Genomic DNA, 12,067 nt, shown 5'->3' on the forward strand with positions numbered 1-12,067 from the left:
CATTATTAGTCTTATTTTTTCTGTTATGGCTACGCTACCAAATTCTCTTGTCGTTACAATAGGCTCATTCATCTGACTCCTTAAAATATTTTTTGGTTATGTTGCTTTAACCAAGGTTCGAGAAAGTATGCACACATGTTCATTCATCTAAGATATTTTTTGGTCCAAATACCAAGCAAGTCTAAAAGCTTAATTTGTCTATCATCACTGATAAGCATTCCACTGTTCAGGAAAGGTTGATTGAGGGTCATTCACCAGTTGTTCCCATGTCAGTTGAACAATTTTAATAATCCATTATGAAGTGAAATGAGTAGGTCAGATATCATAGCATATTTGCTTATAAAACAAAAAAAAAAAAAAAATCCATCTTGCAGAGACAAAACACTCGGGCAAGAAGAGGCTTTGTGTGGGAGTTTGCAAGTACAAAGAGGTAAATGCGAAGGGCCAAAAGAACGCCTCTGATTAACTAGCCCAGACATGCCTACCCCAATTTCTATCAAATATCTATCTATCCCTTTGACTACCGTAAGAAAGCTGCAGTTATGCTTTTTCTAATCAAGGATCAAAGATCGGAAGCAGTCTTCTTCGTAGTCAATCAATTGATTAGTGTAAGGAACCGAGTTCTACTCCAGACTGCTCAAACCATATCCCAAAGATTCAGATATGCTTAGCCTTTGAGCAATCCTAAAGAAGATTGTACAGATAATATGACAACCGCGGTCTATTCAAGAATTCCTATCCTCCCATCTAAGCTACAGGTCAAAATACCATAATCTTGACTATGACTTGCTAATTGATACTCTTGGGTCAAAAAGGTCCTGAAAATATACACCCCTACAGGCTACAGCTAGATGAAGTTGTCCAACTACTCGATCAAGAACAAATCAAAGTCGAGCCTCTGGCGTTGCTGCACACAAGTTGTTTCTGAGAAGCTTGTGCATTTATCATCCCTACTCTCAGATCTCCCATTATGTATATAATCAAATCAAGCTCTGGGCAATTTTGGCCTTTGCTAATCAAGTAAATTTGCATGGAACTAGGCTTGAGGTCAACTCATTGTATTGGCAAATTAAATGAGGCTTGAATAAGCCTCTCATGAAATACTTCTCGAGAATATTAACAATAAAGATATTCTTAATATATTCCAACATCATAACTAGATCTAAAGTTAAGTTACATTGAGTATATATGCATATATTTGCCGGCCAAATTACTTAATATTAATTAATGTTCAGGGTTGTGATGCATCAATTCTACTGAAGTATGTGCCTCCGCTAAAAGCTTGTAATTGAAAGTGATCAACTTGGTTTATATTTATGATTTAAGACATTGCATTTACAAGAACATACCAATGCATAGCAAATGTGACCGGATTCACTATTTTTTTAATGCAAGTTTATCTAAATATTCAACTCAATGAGACACAACATCAATAGCGCCAACTCACTTCATGAGATGTGTTCTCTAGCTAGTTGAGCTACTTTTTGGGGACGAACTATAAATTAAGAATATAAAGTATTGCTAGTTACTAACATTGAAAAATAAGCATGACAAATTTATTATGTAAGAAAAGTTTGTGAATGCCTCGATAAATCTTACAAGATATTTACAATATTTATTTATAATAAAAATAAACATCAGTAGAATCGAGTCAAACGAATTTATTAAACAATTCAAAAGGCATAATACCGTGAGACAAATACAAATAACTATGTATTCTCTAAAAGATACTCTTTTAAAAATCTCTTCATATGAATATTCTCTAGATTCATCAAACTTTAGGCAATGCAAATTCTTATAAATAATGGAAGCTCTCTAATATTTTTGCATTATTGAAAAAATACTTCTTTAGAGTCTCTTCTTCTACCGATCCTTTAGAATTTGCAATCTTGACAGACTTTAGGCAATGCCGCCAACAGAGAACCGGAAGACGTTTGCAACAATTACGATTTTTCACTTTATAAATAGGATTTCCGTATGAGAACTGAAATATAAGCACATAATTAGGAACATTATCAAAAATGTTAGAAATAAGGCATCAATCCACTTTAGGCCTAAAAGGACAAAAAAAAAAAAAACACTTAGAATGGAAATGTCAATTGTCCAAAGAAATTGAAAATAATGTTGAAAGAAGGCATCATATATGAACATATGCAATACCTTGAAAGATATATTGTCAAGGGTCCCTTGGTACCGCCGTTCTATAAAGAGAATTTCTAGAAGAGGACAAATCCACAACAAGACATCCACAACTTCGTGGATTTCTCTTGTAGGTATAGAATATACGATTAGCTTCAATTCCTTAACATTATATAATGGGCATGGTATGGCTGTTCTCAATGTTTCTGCAATTTTCAGAGTCTTCACAAAGTAAACAAAAACAAGTGTTAGATTTTTATAACATATGCTATAATTGATGTACAAAGTAACATATTTTTTTTTTTTTTGATAACGTAGGAGAACTTTACTCAGATTAATTGCACGTCGCAAACGCATACTGTACAACAATCCTCACCGTTAATCAAACTCCTACGAGTAACTGACCCCACCCGCCAGAACCAGTTACTAGGTAATCCAGGAGCTTTCACCCCTGACGGGCTAAGCAGTTTATCCTCATGCCCAGGAGGCAATGTACAAAGTAACATATAATAGGAAACAAATAAAAAGAACATAATAAAATAAACTAGAATACCTCATCTTCACCTAGAGTCCAAGTCAATAATTTCGGTTGACTTAACTTTGAAAGGAATTCAATCATTTCAGCATTCAATGGAGAGCCTCCCGAAAAGAAAAGAATAACTTCCGATAGACTTGAAGAATTCAAAGAAAAGGATATAACCTCACCCTCATACTCGAGTCTATGTAAGTTAGGAGTAACAATGTCAACTTCAACTAGATTGTGACAACTAATAATGGTCAAACTCTTCATACGATGACTTGAAATCTTAATCCTTTTCAACATAGAGCAATTTGCTAGGTCCAAGCACTCGATGAGTCGATGTTTAGAAAGAACATCATGCAACCATTTGTCAGTAATGCGGCATGAATATAATACTAATGTCTTCAAATTTTTGCATGGGCCCAGGTTTATTTGGCATGGTAGGCTGTTAAACTTCAAAACTAAAGATTCAAGATTTGATGCTTCGATCTCAACACTCTCAAGTTCAGAATTTTGTAGTAGTGCAATGGCCTTAAGTTTAGGAAGACATAACACTCGTATACTTTTCAACCCATTACAACATTCAAATGTCATATCTTCTATATCACGACAACTATCAATTAGAGTTTGGACAAGCTGGCTCTCCTCCACTTCAACAGAAAAAACCAACTTTTTCAAAGATGATAAGTTAATATCACCGGAAAATGACTTCAACTTGCACATGTGCAATTTCAACTCAGTTATTGAATTTGCTACAAGAACCCTCTCAGGCAACTCATACCTCTTTTGATCGATCCGGAGCGATATGTCAAGATTCAACTCTTTTACATTGCATTCAATTGCAAAGTCAATCCAACGGTTCACAACAGCATAATCTGATTCATCCAACTTCATGTGAAGCCTAAACTTGTTTATATTTAGCCTTTGCCTATAGTGGGCAAGTAAAGATCTCTCCACGAAATTTCTGAAATCTTCTTTCTTTCTCTGGATTTCTTGTTCTTTCTCGTTGGGTAGGTGTTGCTCAAAGTCTGGAATAGGGAATAAAGCCCACACCCTTTGCCATCTCTTGGACAATATGCTAAGTTGAAGGGTTTGTTTCGTGTGAATGAAGGATAGAATGTGCTCTAGAATAGAGTCTGGCAATTCAGATATCCGATCGATTTTGTGCTCCATAAGGTTGAAAACTTTCTCCAAACCAGCAGAATCGTCCTAGTACCCTAATCTAATTAGCACAAAGCAATTTTTTTTAAAAAACAAAAAAACAAAAAAACAAAAAACTATCAAGACGAAGTTTTTATGTCTGAAAAAGAAAATAAAAACCAGACAGCAAACAGGGCAAGAGTAAAAATTGATGCTATTATTCATAACAAAATAAATTGATAGGAAGACCAACCTTCAACGTTCGACGTTGGGGTTGTGGGGGCGTTCGACCAGAGCTTGTAGGGGCTGGCCGGCAACACAAATTGTGAAATTGCAAGAACAAATAGGAATAGTCCCTTTTCAACCCAATTCTCTTGGGAATCCTTTTCAAGGCTGGTCAAGAAATATATCCCCGCTCCCCTGCATCTTATGGGAAACCGCTTAATTAAATCATCCAAATTGACGCTTTTACCTAAATATGTACCCATATTTACATGTTTGCCCTTCAACCTTTTTTGTGAAAGAGAGGAAAAAAAATTCCACAAAAGGTATTAAATTTTTCATTTTTGATTGCATCTTTTGGTGGAGAGGTTAATTAAAAAAAAAAAAGCAGTCAAATTTTGGCTGTTTTCTGGAGCAGATTTGTCTCGTAAATGGCAACGACGTCGTCTTACTTGTTTGGTCTCTCTTCACTAAATTCCCTCACAACAGACAGGCTGTTGTTGGTCAGGAACCAAATTAGTGACTGAACGACTTTTACCAAATTGCCCTTCTTGAAATTTAAAAGTACTCAACTGCCCTTCCAATAAATGATGACATTAATTTTTTTTTTTTTTTTTAAATTTAATTAAGACAATAGGAGATTGCAGAATATATGCTGCTTTTGGGTTTACGTAGGAATGTAGGCTCACACCTCACCATAAAAATGAGCGAAACAATTTTTTGATGCATCAGATTCAGAAGCAAATCTGAAGTATCGCTCAACTTTTAATCACAATCATAGGCAGAACAAGCTAGAAAAACTCAATCAGACAAAAACAGCTAACTATAAAACATGTTCATTAAATGACAAGGCAAAATAGTAATAGTCTATTGGTCGGACATAGCGGTGGTGCTTTTTTGTGGTGGCTCCATATGGTCAAATATCATGGTGAAAATTCTCAAACAACTCAAAATTGATGGGACTTTTGACCGTTGAGAGGTGCTAATAGGTTTTTGTATGGAGTTTTATGTATTATGTCGTTCAAAGTAATTGTGAATGAACTTACCAAATATGCCTTTAGTACAAAAATTTTAGACTTATGTTGATAGCCCAATAAAATTGGAATTGGAGATTTTTTCATGAAATGCAAATTTGTACCATTTTGAATCAGCTTTCTAAAATTCTAAGACCACCAAACTTGTCTTCATTTGATGTCAAAATCAAAAGAAATGATTATTTTACTTTGACTGGTTTATGCTGAACTGCATTCATAAACTTGAATTCTTCATATCTTGGACTAACTTTTACGTTGAACTTGGTCATTAACTCAAACCAAAAACGTTACAACCTAAAAACCGTATTTTGACACATGAATTCGCCAAAACTAAAATAAACCTAATAGGTAATATCACGCAACCCAACCAACTAAGCCAAGTATACCTTAGTAGCTATATGATCCTTTTGTTTCTTCTTATTGATTTTTTTTTAAATAACAATTAAGCCAAGAATACTTGAAAGGAGTTTTTCCATTTGTAAAAGAATTTGAATATAATAAAAACAACTTGAATAATTATCGAATATAAATGTGGCCTATTTGTCGATAAGGAGGATGAATAATAGAATCTAAACTTAAAAGAGATAGTTACAACTATTGATATTAAGGTGGATTAAGATAAACACGCATCCACTTAATTGGTTGCTTGTTATTGGATCTCTAGCCCAACATTGCCCCTTGGCCTTGCTTTAGCAACCGCTTTTATACAAGTATACAACCCTTTAGAAAGAACCGAGTATTTTTTTGACAAATTTTTTACTATTTAGTTATTTTTCCTATATTATATTTTACATTATGGGCTTGTTATTGGAAAACTCACTCATTTCTTAGTATTTTGATCCAATATAACCTTTTTCCCAATTTGCTTCTTTTAAAAAAAAATTTAAAAAATAAATAAATAAAGCTAATATCTCCATGTGATAATGTTTTTAAAGTATTTTAAAATTTTAAATTTGTAATTCAACATCGTGCCTATGTAGCCACCATTAGCATCTCTGTTACCATGAAGAACGATTATTGCATTTGTCAACTTAATTGCACTAAGAACGATTATTTTTTTAGATTAATATATGTGTGTGCAAAAGCTGTTCCGTGAAGATGCCTTTAATTTCAAGGGAAATTATGTTATTTTAAAACTTATTAATCAATTGAGTTTAGATTCATACAAGTGTATGTACTGAATCGAAGTTAAACTTTGGAGGTTTAAAAGCACAATGCTATATACTACACAGTACACACCCATCTTATCTTATTTTCATTTGAACTGATGTGACGGTACTATTTATTAGCTCTTGAATTAGTTTTTGTTAAAAAAAAAAGTAAAAAAAATAAAAAATTAAGAACTTATGAACACTGTCACATCAGTTTTGTGAAATGTGTTCAAACACAAAACATTCAAAATTACTCTCACGATTATGTTACATCACAATTAAAAGCAAAAAAAAAAAAAAACATTATTTAAAAAGTTTTACCAAAGAAACCTAGATTAATACTTATAATAAGAAGGGGCTGTACCTCTGTATGGAGAACTTAAAATGAAGAGATCTTTTGATTTAGTGCTTGATGTTCTCTCAACTTGGTTATAAATTTAAGAGCTAAAGATATGTACAAGTGAATTTGACCATGAAAAGGTTAAGAAAAACGGAAGTTTGATGGATAGAAAAAGCTTGAAGTCATTAGCTTATTGTTGAGGTGCAACAATGTCACTCTGCTCACTTGGATGGCTCTTAAAATATGTCTTACGATGTGCGATTTCAAATGTCATAAAAAGATTTGGCTTCCCTCACTAGACACCAATTAGTTTTTAGATGAGATGGTCAAAGGCCCGATCCAACAAATTGTATTAAAGCCAGGGTCATGAATTCGAGTCGTGGGAGTATCATATTAAGGGAGGGATTGTTAAGGTGCAACAATGCCACTCTGCTCACTTTGACGGCTTTTAAAACATGCATTGCGATGTGCGATTTCGAATGTCATAAAAGGATTTGGCTTCCCTCATTGGACACCAATTGTTTTTTAGATGAGATGGTCAAATGCCCGATCCAACACTTATGAACTATAAAAACCATAAATAAACAAACAAGCTTTTAATAATCTCTCTCATATTACCTTAAACATGCCCCATTCTTTGCATGCAGAGTGAAGCCTTTGAATCTCTTGCTCTTGGGAGTTTGGGTTGACCATCTTTTCAGGGTGTTTATGCTCTGAATCACCACTTAACTCAAAAGCTCAAACGGATATGATAAATTTACGTGTATAACAGGTTCCGCTTTACATATCGGCACAAATGTTGGGTTTGGTATTGGCAACATGTATTGGACAGTTAGTGTACAACGTCAAATCGAAAATTATGACCACCCGGCCACTCCGAGGCTGCAGCTCCACCTTCTTATCACGACATTTATCATCATGTTTCTAGCTGCTTCAGTGACGTACTAACATCAAACTGTAAGGATTTTTGATCACCTAATCTAGTTTTGATGGAGATCAGTCACGATATCCACATGATATATTTGAAATATTTTGTAGGTAGGCCATTTGTCTGGCTTCGTTGTTGGCATAGCCATTTCACTAGCTGTGTTAATCACAGGGTAGGTAAAAAACTATTTACATGTCAGTAATTGCTAAGAATTTACTAGCTAGTTAATTTTCATGTATAAATTTTTGTGGGCGTGCACTGTAGGCCTGTTTCAGGAGGATCAATGCATGAATCCTGCAAGATCATTAGGGCCTGCAATTATTTCAGGCAAATTCAATGACATGTGGATATATGTGACAGCCCCCGTGGCAGGTGCCCATGTAATCCCACTTCCTAATTTCAGTCTAGTTGGTTGAAGCCTGCAGTGCACAAGAAAAATGTATTCCAGTAGACATGTTTTATGGATGCTAGTAACCAAGTTTATGCAGAAAGCAGCGGAGTCAGTTGCCAGAACACTTAGAATCATTCTTTTTCTTAATTGTTTCGTTTCTGTGGGGCTAATGAGAGTAACAATTTGATCAGCGAAAATGTGCAACATGCGTTAATGCTTTTTGGTATAAAATTTATCAATTCCTTAATTGCCCTAAGAACGACTATTTTTTTAGAATATAGAGTATTGCTAGTTACTAACATTGAAAAATAAGCATGACAAATTTATTATATAAGACAAGTTAGTGAATGCCTTGATAAATCTTACAAGACATTTATTTATAGTAAAAATAAACATATATCAGTAAAATCGAGTCAAACGATTTTATTAAACAATTCGAAACTCATAATACCGTGAGACAAATACAAAGAACTATGTATTATTCTCTAAAAGATATTCTTTTAAAAATCTCTTCATATGCATATTCTCTAGATTCATCAAACTTTAGGCAATGCAAATTCTTATAAATAATGGAAGCTCTCTAATATTTTTGCATTCTTGAAAAAATACTTCTTTAGAGTCTCTTCTTCCGCTGATCCTTTAGAATTTGCAATCTTGACAGTCTTTAGGCAATGCCGCCAACAGAGAACCGAAAGACGTTTGCAACAACTACGATTTTTCACTTTATAAATAGGATTTCCGTATGAGAACTGAAATATAAGCACATAATTAGGAACATTATAAAAAAGGTTAGAAATAAGGCATCAATCCACTTTAGGCCCAAAAGGACAAAAAAAAAAAAAAAAAAAAAAAGACTGGTGTTAAAAACTTAGCATAGAAATGTCAATTGTCCGAAAGAAATTGAAAATAATGTTGAAAGAAGGCATCATATATGAACATATGCAATACCTTGAAAGATATATTGTCAAGTGTCCCTTGGTACCGCCGTTCTATAAAGAGAATTTCTAGAAGAGGACAAATCCACAACAAGACATCCACAACTTCGTGGATTTCTCTTGTAGGTATAGAATATACGATTAGCTTCAATTCCTTAACATTATATAACGGGCATGGTATGGTTGTTCTCAATCTTTTTGCAATTTTCAGAGTCTTCACAAAGTAAACAAAAACAAGTGTTAGATTTTTATAATATATGCTATAATTGATGTACAAAGTAACATATAATAGGAAACAACTAAAAAGAACATAATAAAATACACTAGAATACCTCGTCTTCACCAAGAGTCCAAGTTAATAATTTCGGTTGACTTAACTTTGAAAGGAATTCAATCATTTCAGCATCCGGAGTATCTCCCTTAAAGAAGAGAATAACTTCCGATAGACTTGAAGAATTCAAAGAAAATGATATAACCTTACCCTCATACTTGAGTCTATGCAAGTTAGGAGAAACAATGTCAACTTCAACTAGCTTGCGACAATTAATAAAGGTCAAACTCTTCATACGGTGACTTGAAATCTTAATCCTTTTCAACATAAAGCAATTTGCTAGGTCCAAACACTCGAGGAGTTGATGTTTAGAAAGAACATCATGCAACCATTTGTCAGTAATGTGGCATGAATATAATACTAACTTCTTCAAATTTTCGCATGGGCCTAGGTTTATTTGGCATGGTAGGCTGTCCAAGTTGAAAACTAAAGATTCAAGATTTGATGCTTCGATCTCAACACTCTCATAGTTAGAATTTTGTAGTAGCGCAATGGCCTTAAGTTTAGGAAGACCTGACACTCGTATACTTTTCAACCCATTAACACATTCAAATGTCATCTCTTCTATATCACGACAACTATCAATTAGAGTTTGGACAAGCTGGCTCTCCTCCACTTCAACAGACAAATCCAACTTTTTCAAAGATGATAAGTTAATATCACCGGAAAATGACTTCAACTTGCACGAGCGCAATTTCAACTCAGTTATTGAATTTGCTACAAGAACCCTCTCAGGCAACTCATACCTCTTTAGATGGATCCGGATGAATATGTCAAGATTCAACTCTTTTACATTGCATTCAATTGCATAGTCAATCCAACGGTTCACAACAGCATAATCTGATTCATCCAACATCATGTGAAGCATAAACTTGTTTATATTTAGCCTTTGCCTATAGTGGGCAAGTAAAGATCTCTCCACGAAATTTCTGAACTCTTCTTTCTTTCTCTGGATTTCTTGTTCTTTCTCGTTGGGTGGAACCTTGCGCAAATTATTAACAAAGAGGTCTTGGTCAAAGTCTGGAATAGGGAATAAAGCCCACACCCTTTGCCATCTCTTGGACAATATGCTAAGTTGAAGTGTTTGTTTCGTGGGAATAAAGGATAGAAGGTGCTCTAGAATAGGGTCTGGCAATTCAGATATCCGGTCGATTTTGTGCTCCATAAGGTTGAAAACTTCCTCCAAATCCCTAGTACCTAGTACCTAATCTAATTAGCACAAAAAAACTATCAAGAAGAAGTTTTTATGTCTGAAAAAGAAAAATAAATATCAAACAACAAACAAATTGGTAGCAGAAAACAGATGCTATTATTGGGAACAAAATAAATTGATAGGAAGACCAACCTTCAACGTACGACGATGGGCTTGTAGGGGCTGGCCGGACCACAGCAGACACGACGGCAACACAAAACAAATTGTGAAGTTGTGAGAACAAGTAGGAATTGTGTGTATAAATAAGCCTCCTTTTTCCCCTGCTTCTTACAGGAAACCGCTTAATTAAATCATCCAAATTAACGCTTTTACCTAAATATGTACCCATATTTACAAGTTTGCCCTTCCACATTTTTTTGTGGGAAAAAAAAAAAAAAAAAAAAAAAAATTCCGCTGATATTCGCTGCACTGACCCAGAAAACAGAAGGTATTAAATTTTTCATCCGGAAACAACAAAAGAAGTCAAATTTTGGTTGTTTTCTGGATCGCAGACTTGTATCGTCAATGGCAACGGCGTCGTCTTGAACGTACACTAGATTCCCTCACAACACAGCAAGATCCAATCCAACTGGTAACTCATCCAAATTAATGACTGAACGACTTATACCAAATTGCCCTTCTTGAAATTTAAAAGTACTCAACTGCCCTTCCAATAAGGAATTTTTTTTAATTTATTTTTTATTTAATTTAATTAAGACAGTAGGAGATTTGGAGAAGATATGTTTTTGGGTTTATGTAGGAATGACTGGAATGTAGTCTCACGCCCCACCATTGAAATGAGCGAAACAATTTTTTGATATATCAGATTCAGAAGCAAATTTGAAGTATCATTGAACTTTTAATCACAATCGTAGGCAGAACAAGCTAGAAAAACTCAATTGGACAAAAACAGCTAAGACCTAACTATAAAACATGTTCATTAAATGACAACTGCTCTTTTGTGCTGGCTTCATATGGTCAAATATCATGGTAAAAGTTCTCAAACAGTTCAAAATTGATAGGACTTTTGATAGTTGAGAGGTGCTAATAGGTTTTTGTATGGAGCTTTATGCATTGTGTCGTTCATTCGCAATTCTTACCAACGATGCCTTTAAAACAAAATTTTTAGACTTATGTTGATAGCCCGATAAAATTGGAATTAGAGATTTTTTTTCATAAAATGCAAATTTGTATCATTTTGAATTAGCTTTCTAATACCACCAAGCTTGTCTTCATTTGATGTCAAAATCAGAAGAAATGATTATTTTACTTTGACTGGATTGTGCTGAACTTTATTCATAAACTTGAATTCTTCATATCTTGAACCAACTTTTATGTTGAACTTGGTCATTAACTTAAACCAAAAACGTTACAACCTAGAAACCATATTTTGACACATGAATTCATCAAAACTAAAATAAACCTAATAGGTAATATCTCGCAACCCAACTAACTAAGCCAAGTATACCTTAGTAGCTATATGATCTTTTTGTTTCTTCTTATTAATTTTTTTTTATTTTTTTTTATTTTTAAATAACAATTAAGCCAAGAATACTTGAGGAGTTTTTTCCATTTGTAAAAGAATTTAAATATAATAAAAACAACTTGAATAATTATCAAATATAGATGTGGCCTATTGTCGATAAGAAGGATGAATAATAGAATCTAAACTTAAAAGAGATAATTACAACTGTTAATAAGGAGGATTAAAATAGACAAGCATCCACTTAATTTCCCTTTCAGT

The 12,067-nt window shown here is 33.9% G+C and overlaps 2 protein-coding genes across 3 annotated transcripts; both read right to left on the reverse strand.

Annotated features, from left to right (window-relative positions):
- Window positions 1-1,646: 1,646 nt before the first annotated feature.
- LOC132167209 (putative F-box/LRR-repeat protein At5g02700) lies at window positions 1,647-4,179 on the reverse strand. The gene is made up of 4 exons (XM_059578118.1): window positions 4,053-4,179; window positions 2,693-3,881; window positions 2,161-2,361; window positions 1,647-1,984 (listed from the first exon to the last, which is right to left on the reverse strand). The coding sequence occupies exons 2-4, from the start codon at window positions 3,830-3,832 to the stop codon at window positions 1,796-1,798; spliced, it is 1,530 nt and encodes a 509-aa protein (XP_059434101.1). The 5' UTR covers window positions 3,833-3,881; window positions 4,053-4,179; the 3' UTR covers window positions 1,647-1,795.
- A 4,101-nt stretch (window positions 4,180-8,280) lies between these two features.
- Window positions 8,281-10,596, reverse strand: LOC132167074 (F-box/FBD/LRR-repeat protein At4g26340-like). 2 transcript variants are annotated; one of them, XM_059577968.1, is made up of 4 exons: window positions 10,477-10,596; window positions 9,133-10,340; window positions 8,814-9,014; window positions 8,281-8,614 (listed from the first exon to the last, which is right to left on the reverse strand). In XM_059577968.1, the coding sequence occupies exons 2-4, from the start codon at window positions 10,294-10,296 to the stop codon at window positions 8,426-8,428; spliced, it is 1,554 nt and encodes a 517-aa protein (XP_059433951.1). In that variant the 5' UTR covers window positions 10,297-10,340; window positions 10,477-10,596; the 3' UTR covers window positions 8,281-8,425. The 2 variants fall into 2 exon arrangements, with proteins under 2 accessions (XP_059433951.1, XP_059433952.1); XM_059577969.1 differs by lacking the exon at window positions 10,477-10,596 and having other exon boundaries at window positions 9,133-10,358.
- Window positions 10,597-12,067: the final 1,471 nt, after the last annotated feature.

Source organism: Corylus avellana, chromosome ca1 (assembly GCF_901000735.1).
Source record: "Corylus avellana chromosome ca1, CavTom2PMs-1.0".
NCBI lineage: Eukaryota > Viridiplantae > Streptophyta > Magnoliopsida > Fagales > Betulaceae > Corylus > Corylus avellana.